Source organism: Theropithecus gelada, chromosome 4, assembly GCF_003255815.1.
Source record: "Theropithecus gelada isolate Dixy chromosome 4, Tgel_1.0, whole genome shotgun sequence".
Taxonomy (NCBI): Eukaryota; Metazoa; Chordata; class Mammalia; order Primates; family Cercopithecidae; genus Theropithecus; species Theropithecus gelada.
In genome coordinates, this window is record NC_037671.1 from 88,962,637 (window position 1) to 88,979,963 (window position 17,327).

General features: G+C 40.5%; 1 protein-coding gene across 2 annotated transcripts in view; it reads right to left on the reverse strand.

The window, feature by feature from the left end:
- Positions 1-17,327, reverse strand: part of BACH2 (BTB domain and CNC homolog 2) — a 374,467-nt gene that overhangs the window by 133,616 nt on the left and 223,524 nt on the right. The window contains exon 3 of one of the 2 annotated variants that reach the window (XM_025384073.1): positions 5,048-5,127. The exons of the other annotated variant lie outside the window; for it this stretch is intronic. Within the exon in view, the coding sequence (XP_025239858.1) occupies positions 5,048-5,071 (24 nt within the window). The 5' untranslated portion in view covers positions 5,072-5,127. The remainder of the gene's footprint in view (positions 1-5,047; positions 5,128-17,327) is intronic. 2 annotated transcript variants of the gene reach the window in all.

Sequence of the window (17,327 nt, forward strand, 5' to 3'; positions counted from 1 at the left end):
AATTTCAATTTAATTAATTCTGTTCTCATCTTTATTCATTCTTTCTTTGTCGTTCATCTTTTTTTTAACCTTCTCAAAGTTAGCTTCTTAATTTTCACTTTTTCCTTTTCCAGTAACAAACCTGCATGTTTAGCACATGTATCCCAGAACTTAAAAGTAAAATAAAAAATAAAAATAAAAAAACATATGAGACTATAAATTTTCCTCCAAGTACAACTTTTACTGTATCCCACAAGTTTTGATACATCATATTTTCATTATCATTCAATTCTAAGTATTTTAAATTTTCCATTATTACATCTTTGATCAAAGAATTATTTTAAAATGTTAAAAAATTTCCACATATAAGGGGAATTTTGGGAGGTTTATGTTTTAGCTACTGAATTCTATTTTAATTGTATTATGATCAGATAATGTGGTCATTATATTGATTCTTGGAAATCTGTTGAGACTTGTTTTGGGGGCGTAGTATAAGGGCAAGTTTTGTAATTCTTCCTTGTGAAGAACACATATATTCTAATTGTTTGATGCAAGATTCTATGAATCCAACTATTTAGTTGTACTGTTTCAATTTTATATACCTTTACTAATTATTTGTTATGTGCTTGACCAAGCAATAACTTGGAGAAATGTGAAATTTCTCTATAGTTTTATTAATTTTTGTTTTATGTTTCGATGCTATATAGAAATGTTATACCTTTCCAATGAATTAAAACCTTATCAATATGTAGTGCTCTCTCTACCTTGATTAATGTTTTATGTCTTAAAGTCTTCTATCTATCTATCTATCTATCTATCTATCTATCTATCTATCTATCATCTATATATTTATTTATTTATTTTTGAGAGACAGGTTCTTTCTCTGTCACCTAGGCTGGAGTTCAGTGGCATGATCTTGGCTCACTGCAACCTCCGCCTCCTGGGTTCAAGCGATTCTCATGCCTCAGCCTCCTGAGTTGGGATTACAGGTGCAGGCCAGCATGCCTAGCTAACTTTTTGCATTTTTAGTAGAGACAGGGTTCCGCCATGTTGGCCAGGCTGGTCTCGAACTCCTGGCCTCAAATGATCTGCCTGCCTCGGTCTCCCAAAGTGCTGGGGTTACAGGCATGAGCCACCATACCGAGCCCTTAAAGTCTATTTTGACTGATATCAACAAAACTACTTTAGCTGCCTTTTGATTGGTATTTGCTTGAATATGTTTTCCATCCCTTTACTTTTGATCTTTCTTTGTCTTTCTGTGTTAAAGGTATATTTTTCTAAACACTGTATAGCTGAATTGGTATTACATTTTTTAAAAAAAATCTTAATTTTTACTCTATTTTTTAGTCAGAAAGTTTAGGCTATTTACATATATTGTGACTGCTGATATATTTGTATTTGTTTTTATAATATTATTTTCTATTTGTCCTACTTTCCTATGCTTTATGCATTTTTTCTTTTTTCTTTTATGAACATCAGGCTTAGAAGTTATATACTAGTTCTTTTCTTTTAGCAGTTACCCTTGAAATCCAAAATTAGTACTTTAACCCCTTCAGAAAAAAAGGACCTTATAATGCAAACTCTGATTATCTCCTTCCTCATATATAGGGAGTTTTACACAGTATTTTAAACCAGCAATATTTGTTTAGATTTGCCTACATGTTTACCGATTTCTTTGCTTACCATTTCTATTTTTCAGACCTTTTGCTCTTTTCTTCTTTCTGAAGTATATGCTTTTTTTTTTTTTCTTTTAAACAGATAGGGTTGTGCTTTGTCATCCAAGTTGGAGTACAGTGGTGTGATCAGGGCTCACTGCAGTCTTCAACTCCCGTGCTCTAGTGATTCTCCCACCTCAGCCTCTTGAGTAGCTAGGACTACAGGTATACACCACCCATTTGGCTATTTATTTATTCTTGTAGAACCAGGGTCTCACTGTGTTGTGCAGACTGGTCTTAAACTGGCCTCAAGCAATCTTCCTGGCTTGACCTCCCAAAATGCTGGGATTACAAGTGTGTGTCACCATACCCAGCCTGAAGTATATTCTTTGAATTTCCTTCAGTGTAAGTCTGCTGGTGGTAAACTCCCTTAGGTTTTGTATGTCTGAAGAAAATATTTCACTCTCATTTTGAAGGTTATTTTTGCTGAAAACACAATTTAAGTTGAAAATTATTTTCTCTCAGAACTTTGAAAATATTTTACTGTCTCCTGGATTTAGTCATTGCTGTTGAGAAGTCTGCTGTCAGTCTAAGTATTGTGCCTTTGTGGATGTGGCCTGTTTTCCCTATGGCTTCTTTTAAGAGAGCTGTCTTCAGTGATTTACAGCATAAAGTTGTGAATGCTTATTTGTCTTTTTAGATACACTGCTTCCTGTATCTCTGGATCAGCATTTCTCATCTTACTGAAAAATTCTGAGCCACAGTCTCTTTAAACATTGTCTCATCTCCATTCTGCATATTTTTGTTCCCTTTGACCCTCTAAATAGGCTTCTGTTAGGCTTGCTTATTCTGCCCTCCGAACTTATTAACCTCTCTTCCTTACAGTTCCATCTCTTTGTCTGTTTGTGCTCCATTGCATGAAACTATTTGTTTTATTTTCCAGTTCATTAATTAATCCATTACAAAAAAGCTTATCCACTAAATTTTTTGATAATTACTTTTTTATTACTGAAGGTTTTCTTTAGCTCTTTTTCAAAAGTGCCTGGTGATTGTGATAGACCACTGTTGTTCACCATTTTTGTATTCTATATTTAAGTTAATTTTTCTTTATATAAGGTAGTCTAGTTTCTTCTTAGCTGATAATTCAAACATCTAAAGTCCTTGGTGAGGAAGGAGTAATCAATACATTAATGCTACTTTTGCTGACTTTCACTCATGGTGGTTTGTTTCCTTGTTTGATAATCTTTTTTGAAAGCTCAAGATCCCAATCTGTGAAAAAAACTAGAAGCCTAAATTACATTTGCTTTTTCTGGAATTTAGTGGTACTACCAACCTGGGCTATTTTATCTCCCTTCTAGAATCCCAGGCTTAAACTGGGGGAGTTGCAGTACAGTCCCCATTTGCACCCCCACATGACCATCACACACAAACACAAGTGATGGGTAAGTCTGCCTTTTCTGGCTTGATTACTGTTGACATATATGCACTTAGCTACTTGTATTTTTTTATTAGATATTTTCATTACTTCCTAGGAGTTCTAAAATGCAACAGAGATACCCCTTGGAGTACAAAGTCTGTTATACTGGCAGAAGAGGAGGTCCTCTTTAAAAGTTTTTAGAAAGTAGGAGAGTCACATCTGATTGTAGATTTTGAAGAGCTTTTTCTGGATTCTCTGTAGGAATGAACTGCAGGGAGGCAGGAATGAAAGCAGAGTCAGGTAGGAGGCTAATGTAGTAGTTTAGGTGAGAAACTGAAGCAACATGTCTGAGAGAGGTAGCAGAGGAGATAGAAAGAGGTGAAATGACTTGATATCTGATTGGGCATAAAACAGTAGGAGTTTTTGATAGTTTGGACGTGGAAGGTGAGGTACAGGACCCCTGGCTGATGGCTGATGGTGTCATTTACTGAGATAAGAATAATTGGGAGATGGACAGTTTCCAGTGTCTGTGTAGGTTAGGGCCTGGGTAGAAGTTAAGAGTTCTGTTTTGGATATGTTAAGTTTGAAATGATTATCAAACATCCAAGTGGACATGTCAAGTACCCTGTTGCATATATAAGTCTGATATTTAGGGAAGAGAGCTGCACTGAAGATATAAATTGGGGAGGTGTTGCCATAAAGGTTTGGAAGCAGAGGAGATAACAAGTGAGAGGGCAGAGAGAAAACATAGGGACAGCCTGAGCCCCAGGGCACATCAATTCAGAAACTAACAGAGGAGGAGACAGCAGCGGTGACTGAGAAGGAAAAAAAAATCCAAGAGAGGAGCTGTCATGGAGGCTCAGAGAAAAGTGGGTTCCAGGAAGAAGGGAGTGATTGACTGTGCTGGAAGCTATTGAGAAGCTGAGGAAGATGAGGCGACAAGGTGGTAACTGGTAGCTTTGATCTGAACAGTTCTGGTGAAGCAGTGGTGTCAAGAGACTTTAATGGAGTATCTCAAGGATAACAGGAGATGAGTCTAGATAATACCTATAGACAAGAAGTTCGAAGTGTTTTGTGTGAAAGGGAGCAGTAAAGTGCAGTAGAAGCTAAAGGAGAATGTGACATAAGGAAGTTTTGTTCTGGGGAAATATTAAAGATTTTTTATGCCAATGGGAAAAATTTAGTGCAAAGGGAGAAACTGATCATGCAGGAAAGAAAGGGAATATTTTCAGGGAAAATATTCTTCAAAAGATTAAGCACCTGTAAGTCTTTAAGAGGTGATGTGAAACATGTGCGTGGCGTGAGTCATCCATATGACCTACAAGACAGAAGGGCTAGGACACCTATATTACATAAGGACTTGGGGGCTGAGTAATCTTTATTCACCAAGTTCTCATGAAGTCTACTCCACCCTACCTTCAAATTTACCCATTTCACAGCAGCTAGAGGTAGAAACTATAGAACATATCTGATAATTATGATCCAAAAGTGTTTGGGTAGTTATAAAAGTAGGTGATTAACTCAATATACAGCTAAAGGGGTCTTACAAAATTTCCTAGTTTGGTCTCTATCCACTTTAGGCAACTGAATCCTAAAGGTCTTAGAATGGACACCTCACTATCCCTTGGGAATTACTTCTAGGATGCTATCACCATGCAATGTGTCTAGCACAAATAGCAATTTCCTCTTGTTTTGTGATTAATGGTCATAGGATACAGCTGAACTGTAATTTTCTTCACCCAAAGACCTTTATGTACTAGAAATTTACTTTTTCTTCTCTAAGCCAAACAACCTCTTTCTCTTGATTTTCCTTTACAGATCTTATTTTGTATCATTTGGCTAGTCTTCTTGACTCTTTCCCTTCTCTCCAACTGTTTTTTTTTTCCCCTAAAGTGTAGTGACCAGCAATTAAGAAACTACTCAAATAAAGTCTGAATAATCCTGAGAGCAGTGTGGGTATTTCAACATGTCTCCCTTAGACAGATGAAAGGCTGACCTGGCTCTGCCAAGACTTGAACATATTCCAGTTCCTGCTGATCTGGGAAGTCTCTTCCACTTGCGTTTTTCTTCTTTTACCTGGCAATTTGAATAAAATGAAAATACAACCAGATATATATGGAAAAGAGTTTTCAGTGTACCTGTTCTTTAAAACAAGCTTGAGCTTTATGTAAAAGTCAAAATGTGCACATACCAATTCCTTCTAAAATGTAACAAATATCTAAATATACCAATAAAATGTTTTGTCTCTCAACTGCATATTCCACAAAGTATTTCTTAAAATCCAAAAGCAAGTATTCAGATGAGGTAATTAATTAAGTGAAGTGTTGGGTTTGGAAAGCCTTCTACTATTTTGAGGCTAATGATGGTTGAGAAACTCCTATGGGGGTGTGTGTGTGACAGAGATTCTGCCTGCTAATTACTTCCCAAGAAAAATCTAAGCATCCAACAATCATTCTAATTTTTCCTAAGCAGCATGAAATATCACATCACATTACATTATGTTATGCCAAGTAACAGGATGTTCTTGGGGTAACATGACAAAACAATGCAGCTGGGAAAAACAAATTGAAAGGCCAAGTGATGTGCATGCATATAGTTTTGGGTAGGTAGTGCTATAAAAAGAAAGAAAAAGGTGCACACTGATAATAAGAGGTGACTTACAGATTTTGATACCCACAGGTGATTTTAGGAAGGCAGCTTTGTTTTCACCGTAAGATTTATGCTCTAAGCTTTGGCTCTTTTACTTACATTTGTTTCACTCTGAAAAAGCACTGGAGCCCTTTTGAACTTCAATTTTTTCCTCTGTAAAATGGGAATACTACTACCCACCCTACCTCTTTCATATGGCTGTTGTGAGATTCTAATGCCTGGTATATTTAGGTGTTTTATAAATGTCTAATTGGATACCGATAGATACCTGAACTGGATTTAATATTCTGTATGTCACAGATTCCAGTGTGTACATTTTTCACTTAATGATATTTCAGAAGGAAGGATATATCTTACTGCTGGTGGCTTATATTTTAATCAATTTTTTTTCTTTCTTGGTGGTACATAATATATTTAAACCAATGGCCTCTTAGAAATATACCTAATGTAAATGATGAGTTAATGGGTGCAGCACACCAACATGGCACATGTATACATATGTAACAAACCTGCATGTTGTGCACATGTACCCTAGAACTTAAAGTATAATAATTTTAAAAAAAAGAAATATGGCAAATAAAAGAGTTGGGAAATGGCAAAAGCACTATGCAAATATCAGTTATTTATTCAGAAAACGAGATTTTACCAAAAGTATCCTTTATGCAAGGCATTCAGAAGGAAATGAAAATGAATAAGACTGGGTCCTTAATCTCAAGAAGAGTGCAACGCATGAAATGCATGACTCAGGATAACTCAAATGCCAAACAGAATGTGATATGTGCCATTTGAGCAGCATTCCCAACTTGGTACCCTGTGAATGCAGAAGAGGAAATAACTTTTAGTAGGGTCAACCAGGGAAGCAGCATGGAGGAGGTGGCATCTGGCCCGGCCTTGACAGATGCATAGTATCGTAACAGGCACATATGGGAAGGGGAGATACCCTACGCAGAGAGGACAAGTGAGGCACGGACACAGGATGCACAGTGAATATTCTGAGGAATATGGTCCAGACAAGAAGCCGTCCAGACAAGAAGGAGTGTGGAGACTGTGATGGGTTGCTGGCTCTAGGATATTAGAGGTCTGGGCTCAATTTGGTGAATGCGTTAGGCTCCTGAGCAAGGAGCAGCCTGATAAAAGTGGGGCATTAGGAGCATGTGCAGGGGCACTGGTTAAGAAGAGGCTGGAAGCAGGGGCATCCTAAAGCAGGCCTTGTGCAGGCTTGAAAAGTCTAGCTAATGAGTGGGTAGTGGGGGTAGAAAGGAAATGACAAACGGATAGTACAGCCATAGTTAAATGCTAAAGATCCTTAACGAGAATCCTAGAGAGAAAGCCCATTTCACAACTGGACAGAAAGGATGCACTGAATTGATGTTTGACTGTGTGCTCCTTGAGGATGAGAACTGCATGCTTTGTACATTGTTGTATCCCAGCACCTGGTACATGGTACTTATACAATAACTATTTAATATACTCCCTTCCTCCAAAAATTCTATTTATATTTTTAATTCAATTCAGCAAGCACGTACCTATCACGTGCTCGATGCCAGACACTGGGGTTGGGAAGAATGGGCTGATGTGGTGGACTGTTTTTCAAATGGCTACAATAATTTCTTCTTTACAGAGTCTTGGGCAGCCCCTCCAAAACTGACTCGGGTAGCCATAGGACTTGCTTTTATCAAAGGCATAACAGAAAATATGAGGTAAGCAGAAACTTTAAAAAAATAAAAAAGTCTGCACATTGATAAAGTAATGCATTCCAGTCCAGACAGGTTTAATATGAAATCCTTGAGGCATGTCCAGCAGGCAGTTTGGTATAAAGCAGTAGGTCCTGTTGCCTTTTTTTTTTTTTGACTCCTGAGGCCACCATATAAAGAATTCCAGGCTAGCCTGCTGGAGGATGAGAGAGCATGTGGAACAGAGATGAGTCATCTCAGGTGAGGCCTCCCCAGACCAACCATCCTAGAATGGGGGGGGGGGGGTAACAACCTTTTTCTTAAAGGACCAGCAGTAAATACTGTAGGCTTGTGGGCCATATGATCATACCCATTCCAACTACTCAGCTCTGCTGTTGTAGTGCGGAAGCAGCCATAGATGATATGGGAGTGGCTGTATTCCAATAAAACCCTATTTACAAAAACAGGTGGCAGGCCTGTGGGCTATGGTTTGCTTACCTCTATCCCAGATTATTCAGCCCCAGTCTGAGCCAGTCCAAACCAGAACTGCCCAGCCAATCCACAGAATCGTGAGAAATAATAAATGTTTGTGGTTTTAAGCCACTAAATTTGGAAGTGTTGTTACACAGCTAATGCTAACTGATGAAGCTGGTATAAAACACATAAAGCATACACCTTGTTTGAAGGCACTTAAAATCCACTTGTGGAAGCAGGACATGTGTGGGAAATGTTTAAATAACCATAGAAGGCAATGTGACTAAATGTCAAAATGAATGTTGCAGGAGAATTAGAATTATAAGGATTTATAAAAGGGAAAAATTAGTTTGGACACACAAAAAACTTGGGCAGCATATCATGAAGAATGGGTAGAATATGACAGTTCCCTACACATTCCTGTTTCTTTTTCACTACTTTTCTTTATGCTGCCTACTTTTATGTCTACGTACCGCAGTAAACTGGACGCCTTCTGAGGGCAGGTCTTATTTTCTATTTTCTAGGTTCCCAGAGTCCAGTGCAGTGCTTGGTTCACAGCCAGGCTCAATATATACTTACTAAAGAAACCAATAAGCCCACAGCTGGAGAGGAGAAAGAGCATGTATGTGGAAAAATCAAACCTAATGATCAAAGAACACTGCACAGGAATTCGTGTGGTGCATCCGAGAGAGGCGACCAGTGGCTCAGGGAGAGGAATGAGATTGGGGTAAGTAGAAGCTATAGCTGGCCAAGTGACTCTGGGTCATGGGTTGGGGGTGATGAGGCAAAGTGAAGGACCCTGACTTTCAGGGAGTTAAAGCCACATGTTACTGGAATATGTGACCTAGTTGACATTTATGAAGATGAGTTTGGTGGCAGAGGGTAGGGTGGATTCCAGGCAAGGAGAATAGTTAGGACAATTTAGTAATCCAGGAACAAGAGAGCAGACTAGCCTAGGAGATGGTGGGAGTACCAAGGTGTCAGGTCCTGATAAACACCAAATAGAGCTGAGCGTGTGCTTCAGCATAAACGACAGAAGAAAAGAGAGACATCTCAGGCATTCCTTCACGCCACATTTACTGGGTACAAGGTATTATTAAGTCATGTGTTCTCAGCCCATGAGGACACTCAATAGAACCATGTTACATTTGGAACCAAGATACATAAGGTCAAGGACCCCACTTTACTCATGGAGAAACACAAGACAACCAGGAACTGTGAGTGAGGCAGCTGCTAGAGCGGGCAGGGCACAAGCTTTGCAGTGACATACACAGCCTTACAGCCTGGCTCCATTCTTCTTAGCTGTGTGATGTTGGACAGACCACGAACACCACTGATAATGGTATTCACCTTGCAGGCTGGTTGAGAATTATAGAAAGGGTGGGTGATGTACATAGCAGTCCCTGAATAGAGCAGGCACTCGTATGATTCACAATTACAATAAAAGCAACATGTAATAGGGAACACATGAATGGTATAATTTGAGTGTTGTAATAGGGCAGAGAAAGAAAAATAACTTTTGGCTGGGACAGTCACTTTGGATTTGAGAGTGAGAATAGCATGTGGTCTGGTGGCAAAAAATGAGGACGATTTTGACAAGTAGGGGAAAGGGGAAGGTTGTTCCAGGAAAAGAAAACGTTCTGTGGAAGGGAACAGAGATGAAAGACAGAGCCGCTCTTGTGGAGTGTGGTGGAATTTAGGTTGGCTGTCGCAAGGTGGAAGGTGAGGCTGGGAAGCAGGTTAGGGTCAGAGCGCAGAGTGGCTTGAATGCCAGGGAGAGGAGCTGGGATGTTACGCAGTAAGTAGTGAGGTGCTGCTGAAGGATCCTGAGTGGGCCAGTGACGCGATCAAACCCCAGGTGGCACTGCGAGTGTTGTGGAGGCAGGAGACACTCATGCAAGGAGGGCACGAACAAGGTCAGGCATGCCCCTTCCAGGGAGTGGCCAGAGCCATGGCAGGAGAGGGCATATGAGAGAGGATGCAGAGGACGAACTGGCCACATTGGGGAACAGTGAAGGTGGGGAGGGAGAGGGTGGAGCTGAAGTTCACTATGAAATGAGAACATAGACTGACTGACTGGCTGAACATAACGGACTGGCAGTTAAGCTGCCATTGAGCTTTGTTTGTTACGTGTTCAACACTTCCAAATGGTGGTAATCAGCTGTGCACAAGACACGGTTGCTTCTCCCCAGGCCAGGGGGTGTCACCAGACACATACGTTCTTTCAATGGAGGGAGATAATAGACTACGCATGCAGTGTGGTCACAGTGTATTTATTATTGTAGCTAGTCCCCAGAGTATACCACAGGACTTGACATATACTAGATGCTCAATAAATGTTTATTGAATTCATTCATTCACTCAACAAATATTTATTAAGCACCCAATCCATGTTGGGTGTAGTTCTAAGCACTGGGGATACATCAATGACTATAACAAATATTTCTGAGGTTCCTTGAGATCTCTGTACATTCAGTTTACACCCAAAGCATAAACAAAATCACTTGGTATTCAAGAAATGCTTGGTATTTTTTTCCTCCAGAGTTAAAAGATACTTATTCGGAAAAGTATCAAACATCTCATTTGGAATTAAGTTCAGAGATTTTAAAAAATTGTGGAATTAATTTTGAGATTGAAATTAAACATGACATGCTATAGAATATATTCACTCAAGCAACCATTTAGGAAGACCTAACTTGTAAGCTCATCTCAGGCACCACTGAGTATAGCAGTGATGAATCAGAAAGTCCCTGTCCTCAAAGATCCTATGACATAATAATAAGGATAAAATAAAGACAAACACATTGCACGGTAACACAATGCTAGGATGCCCAAATATGTCTTGCTTTTTCTTTTCTCCTTGTCCTGCTTAAGAGGCTAGTTAGCCTCCACCAGGTATGCCCTTACTCTCTGCTTTACCTAGCTAACAAACTGGCACCTGTCACTTGCTGTCTACATCACAGCTGTTTGTGAATGTCTTAGGTCCTCTGCTAGATGGTGAACTCTGAGGGTGGGGTCTGGCTTTACTCAACTCTGCAGAGGCAGTGTGGGGGATACTAAAGATAGGAACAAAGTATTGTGGAAACTCAGAGGAGTGAAACTTGAAAGCTCAAGTATCTTTGCATTGGTTTATGAAAAAAGGGCAAATGTAAATGTGTACTTGTGTGCAAGACAAAGGTCCAGATCATTTTCTGGTGAAAAGAAGAAAACTGCTTCTTTTTTAAAAGATGTTACAAGTTTCCTTTAAACAGAGTTTGGCAGCTGACGAAACCATGGACAGCAAATGACCTCGAGTGTTATGTGAGATTTTAGAAACAAATAAATGTACTGTGAAAAATAAAGCTAATGTCTTTATATTTCACAATAAAAGTCCTCACATAGCACCTTGGTTTTCAAAGTGTTTTTGCATATGTCTCTTCTCATGTGAATGTCAGGACAATGCCAGGGTGTCCACAAGGTAAGCATTTCTCTTCCTGTACCTCCTATGGAGACGCTGAGGCCCAGGGCTGCCGGTGAGTCACGAGCTGACCCAAGAGGCAAGAGCCACGCTCTTTCCCATAGTCAGTGGCTCCCAGAGAAACACCATGCTCTGAGCTGACCCAAGAGGCAAGAGCCACGCTCTTTCCTGTAGTCAGTGGCTCCCAGAGAAACACCATGCTCCATAAGAGGTGGGGAGAAACAGTTTTTGTTGTTGTTGTTGTTTGTTTCCTTGGAAAGGAAGAAATTCAGCTTTCTGACCTAAAAATTAGAAATGACTGGAGTGGTAAAGTTATTCTGCTAAGTAAAAATCAACATAGCTAAGTGGGAGAAAAACCAGAAGAAATTCTACATATTCTAAGGGATGCACCTGGAGAGTGTGTGGCTTCCGTTCTGACTTTTATATGGATGAGGATAATTAGCATCGCTTTCCTGTAAACTGTATTCAAATTTCCACAAGCAGCAATGCTCCCCTGGATTCGCGCTGTCATCATTAAATCACACTTACAGCATGTACCAGTTTACACCCCGGCACTAAGTAAAATACAATTTCCTTTCTTCCTTTGATTATTTTTCCTTCCTTCCTTCTTTCCTTCCCTCTGTCTTTCTGCTTTTACTGTTACTCACACATTTACTGAACTAGATCTCATGAGGATTCCTGGGCATCCACAGATGAATGAGCCACAGTTCCTGATGCTCGAGTCACAGACTAGGATGGGAGGAAGCCTGAAGGCGGGATCGTATCACTCACTTCAGTGTGTGCCCCACAGTCCGCTGCTGGGTCTGAGACAAGGACTTGGTTCCTGAACACTGAGTGGATGGATGGAAGGATGGATGAGATGCCTGTATCCGGATGGCAGTGTTCCAATTTCTGACTCAGTAAAACAGTTGAAATTTCTCCTCCCCTTCCCGTTGCTTTTTCTGTTTCAGCAACCCCCTTTCAATGAGAGAGGATGTGAACAAGAGAATCAAATTGGCATTCTGAAGCTCTTTATTTAAAGGCACGTATTTAGCAATTTGCTATGTCTGAGTTAATATATGGGTTAAGTTCCCTGTGAATGACACTCTCCTAACTTTAGCAACGTCATAAAGACAATCAGTTGCTGTGTGTCTGGCAAGTTAATGACTACAAGCCCAAGGGATGCAAGAATGGGAAAATGTTAACGTAAAAAAAAAAAAAGACTTTAAGCAAATGCAGAGGAAAATGGAAAAGGACTCACCACTCCCTCCCCAAAATGCTGCATGTAACATCTTGTTTTGAACAAAAAAGTTACTGAGAATATTATTTTAAACTTTGTGCTCATTAGAATAATCCTTTACAGAATGCAGACAAGGCGGCGATTAGGGAAATTAGCGGGAGATAAGGAAGAAAAGAGTATTAGGAAAAGATGGAAGCAGAAGAGGAAGGAAGAAGAAAAAGCAGAGAAGACGACTCCATGTTAAGGTGACAGGGAAGCAGGAGAGGAATGCGAGCATGAGGTCAGGTATGCAGGCAGGTAAAAGAGAACCTTCCGAGAACCTGAATGGCAGAGGTGGGTGAGAAAGGACACTCCTCTACTGTCTTCCTCAGCTCCAGAGGGTGGAGGCTGACAACACGATCATCTACTCTGTGGCAGGTACTCTGCTGGGGACTTTTATATATAACATTTTATTTACTCATCCAGTTCAAAGCCACCTGCAAGGAAGGAAATTATGTCCATCGTACTGGTGACAAAACTGAGTTCAGAGGTTGTCGGTCGAGGAGCAGGGGCTCTGGACAAGCAACCACCTACAGACAGCACATTGCCATCCACAAAGGACTCCTTCATCTTCCTTAAACCTCAGCAATTCTGTGAAGTGAACAATATCATTTCCATTTTGCATGGCAAGAAATGCAGGCTTTGAGGGAGCCACTCACACAGCTAGCAAGAGACCAGGAAGCACATGGACTGGGACTTGATCCAATGCTCCTTCTGTTTCACTGAACAGCCTCCTTGAGGAAGTAGCTGGCTCCCTTCTTTTCACCCCATCCCCAGCTTTATCCTGTAGCCTGTGGCCAGATGACTGCTGAGTACCAAGCCAAGCAGACCCAGCATGGCGGTTGCAGTTGATGTCCCAAGATCATCCTGACTGTGATTCTGCATGGAGTGAGGACTCTGATTCTTTAAAATACTAGGGTTATCTGGTTTGTGCTCCTGCACAGTGCAGCAGTCTTGTCTACAGCAGCCCCCCCCCCTCCAAACATGGCCCAAAAAGACAATGACTCTCATTCTAGTAACAGGGGGTTCACTGTTACTAAATGAAGCCACAGGTTCCACTGTGGGCTAGGGGTATCTGGAAGAAAATTCTTGTTTTGAGCCCAAATCTCTTTCTCTATAATTTCTTTTAGTTCTGCGTTTTCTAGAATAACAAATGTCTTTCAGATATCTAAATGCAGCTTTTGTGTCTTTCCTTGTTTTTCTCTTCTCCAGGTTAACCTTTCTCTGTTCCTTCAACCACTGGTTACAAGACAGTCTCTGACACCCTCTCCATTCCTGATGCTGTGTTCACAGAGCACTCAAGTTTGTTTATTTTCCTTTTCTTTCCTTTGTTTTTTGTTTTTTTGTGGGGAGTCAGAGTCTTGCTCTGTCACCCACGCTGAAGTGCAATGGCATGATCATAGCTCACTGCAGCCTCCAACTCCTGGTCTCAAGCAATCCCACTGCCTTGGCCTCCCAAAGCACTGGAATTGCAGGCATGACCCACCACGTCCAGTTTATGTTCCTTTTCAAATGTACTGGTATAATACTCCTAATGTGATCTAAGTACTGCAGAGTCTAATGAAATCATGACTCTTCCTTCTGTGGGCATGAGACCTCTTTTGTCACAGTTAGGATAATGTTAACTTTTTCAGTAGCTACTTTGTGGAGGAGAAAGGTAAGTCACCATGGTCTCGCAGTACAGCATAATAAATTCTGCGAAGGAGGCAGTCAGTGGGCTATGGCATCGCAGAGAAGGGGCAGCAAATTTTGCCAGAAAGGAGCAAAGAAGCCTTCTTGGAGATGACACTTGAAGAACAACTCAAAGTGAGAGCAAACCAGGTGGAGAGAGTAGAAGGTCTTTCCAGGTGGATGGAAAAGATTTTGCAAAGATGAGCTGGTAAGAGAGAACATGGCAGTACTACAGCCCTTTCTTCCCCATTGCTTCTCTTTTCAATTCCTTTCTTCAGCCTTTCTCTGACTTAGCTTCACTTTTGGATGTTCTTTTCAGTTAAGGCTTGGGAAGACCCTTGCATAACACAGGGGTTGGGGCGCCGATCCCCCACGCAGTCGGAAAGGTAGGTATCACTTTTGACTCTTCCAAAACTTAACTAATAGCCAGCTGTTGGCTGGAAGCCTCACTGATAACATAAATAGTCCATTAACACATTTTTTGTATGTTATATGTATTATATACCTACAATAAAGTAAGCTGGAAAAAACAAAATGTTATTAAGAAAATCATAAGAGAAAATCCATTTACTAAGTGAAAGTGGATCATCATGAAGGGCTTCATCCCCACTGTATTCACAATGAGCAGACTGAGAAGGAGGAGGAAGAGGGGTTGGTCTTGCTGTCTCAGGGGTGGCAGAGGCAGAAGAGGTGGAGGAGGTGGAAGGGAGGCAGAAGAGGCAGGTACACCCGGTGTAACTTTGAGAAAAAATCCACGTATAAGTGGACCCACGCACTTCAAACCTGTGTTGTTTAAGGGTTAATTGTACTATGTTCTCCTGTTTTAAGAAGCATCTGCTGCATGCAGTTGAAGGTTCTTCAACTTGTTTACTGTATAAGTATCAAGTGAGCATTAAATAGCCAAAGCACTGGCGGTGTTACTGTTAATAAGTAGTTTTGGGGCCTGTTCTCCGTTTCGGAGGCTGCACCTCCACTTGAGTGAACTATTTGATTAGGGTAGAAAAGCAAATGGTACCCTAAGTATCAAAAGATAGCCAAAGGTCACTCAGGGCCATGGGCTGGACCACAGTGCTCCAGGGTCTTTGCCCCGTTATGAGCTGACCTGTTTTTCTCTTCAATGCCTCCGGCCAGCAGTACTGAAACGAGACATTTTAGGGTTTCCAAACTGTTTCTTAGACTGTTAGTCACAAACTCTTATCAAGCAGTTTTCTCCGGTTAGATAGCAGACAGGCTCAGAGCCTCACCTTTGCAGGTCAAAGCTCGAGAAACCCTCCACATGATAATTCACACATCTGTTATTTCTTTTACCTGTCCCTTCTCTGCCTTTAGCTTCTCAGTCATCCAACCCCGCCTCTGTGAAAAGTACACAATGACTCAAGGCTTTTCTTAGACCTCTGACAGGTGAACAAAGAAAAACACCTTTCACAAATCCATCTTATCAAAGGATAGAAGAAGAGAGAACAGAGCCTTTAGTAAAGAACCCTAAACATCCCACCAGAAAGTCCCAAACAACCCTGAAAAGTGAGAATAAAACTACCAAAAGCTGACAGAGGGTAACAAGCATTATTTCCAACCCACACTTGTCCTTCTAAAAAAAACCAACCCGCTACTGAAAAAACCCCTGAAATGTATGAAATCTAACATCGTTAACATATTTCCTGTCCTCACATAGCTTATAAAAATGTTTCTGAGCTTTTCCCTGGCTCATTTACAACGATGAGAAGGAGCAAAAAGGAAATGCAACAGATGGTACTGAGGGAGGAGGTACTACCATCCTCGCTCGCAGTCATCCATCTTCACAGTAAGTCATCCCCGCTTGGGCGAGGTTTCAAACGTTTTTCAGATGTACCAATGGCGTATTCTTGCTCAAGAACAATGAAGATGAGGCTCCTTTAAAAAGCTTCAGGTTAGAAGGCATGTTTACTACTGTCTATTTTTGTTGCTTCTAAAAGAGATCACCTCAGCTTTCCCTCTGAACCTCCCAAACTGACTCCGCGAGAATCTAATCTGGTACTGATTTAGAGCTGACAGGTGGTACATGCATAATTAAAGATGACCTAACACAGAATGCTCTCATTCCTGGCATATTATCAGACACTTAAGCAAAGCAATTATCAGTAGGCAATCTTTTCTGTCAACAGAGATCGAGATGAAACATTTCTTCAATTAAGAGAATTCTGCAAAGATGCTGTACATATCCATCTGCAAATACTTGAAAACCTTTAGAGGTGAATACTAAGTCAGCTCAATGAAACACCTTTGGCCAGTTAACACATGCTCTCCTCTCCTTCCACTTTTCCTGGAAGGTCACATTTCAAACATCAAAATCGGAACCATTTTAAGGTGCCGCCAGACACCCTGATGTGAGCGGACAAGGAAATCTCTGCATTTTTCTGCCTTGCTGAGGTTTGCAAATATAACAAGTTTTCCTTAAAGGTTCAATGCAAAAAGGGACAGGGTTCACCTTAAAGCAAACTGAATTAAAATTTCCCTTCAAAGCAGGATTATTCGCTCCCCATGCTCCACCCATGTCAGAAGTATTTAGAGAATTATTATCAAACCTTAAAACTTCGTCTTGAATCTAAGTGATTTAAAGGATTTTTTTCTTTCATTTTGAAGAAATCAATATTATTCAAAGAAAAAAGGGACTTGACAAAAACGGAGGAATTTCCCATTTCAGGGGAAGGAGGGAAGAGATGCCGCATTTCCTGATAGAGTACTGTGCTTTTTATAAATTATAGTACATGCACTTTGTAAAAATGAATGCATTTAAGCTTTCCTTAGAACAGAAATTGCTTTAATGTTATAGCGAGACAAGTGATTTTCTTTTCTTTCTTAAAAGGGTAGTTTATAAGTTAATGGTTTTTTGAAGCCCATGTAAAAACTGCCTTCCACAAGACAGAGAACTTCACAATGTTTGTGGTGCATATTTTGCCACATTTCACAAGAGGTCTTATTGTTTAAATTCTTATATCCTTATGTCATATGTGAACAAATGACTTTATTGTTCATTTGAACATGTCTTTATAGGATCTCTGGTGGTAGAGCTAGTGTTGTTGTTTGCATGTTTTCCCCTCAACAAGCCAGAACAAAA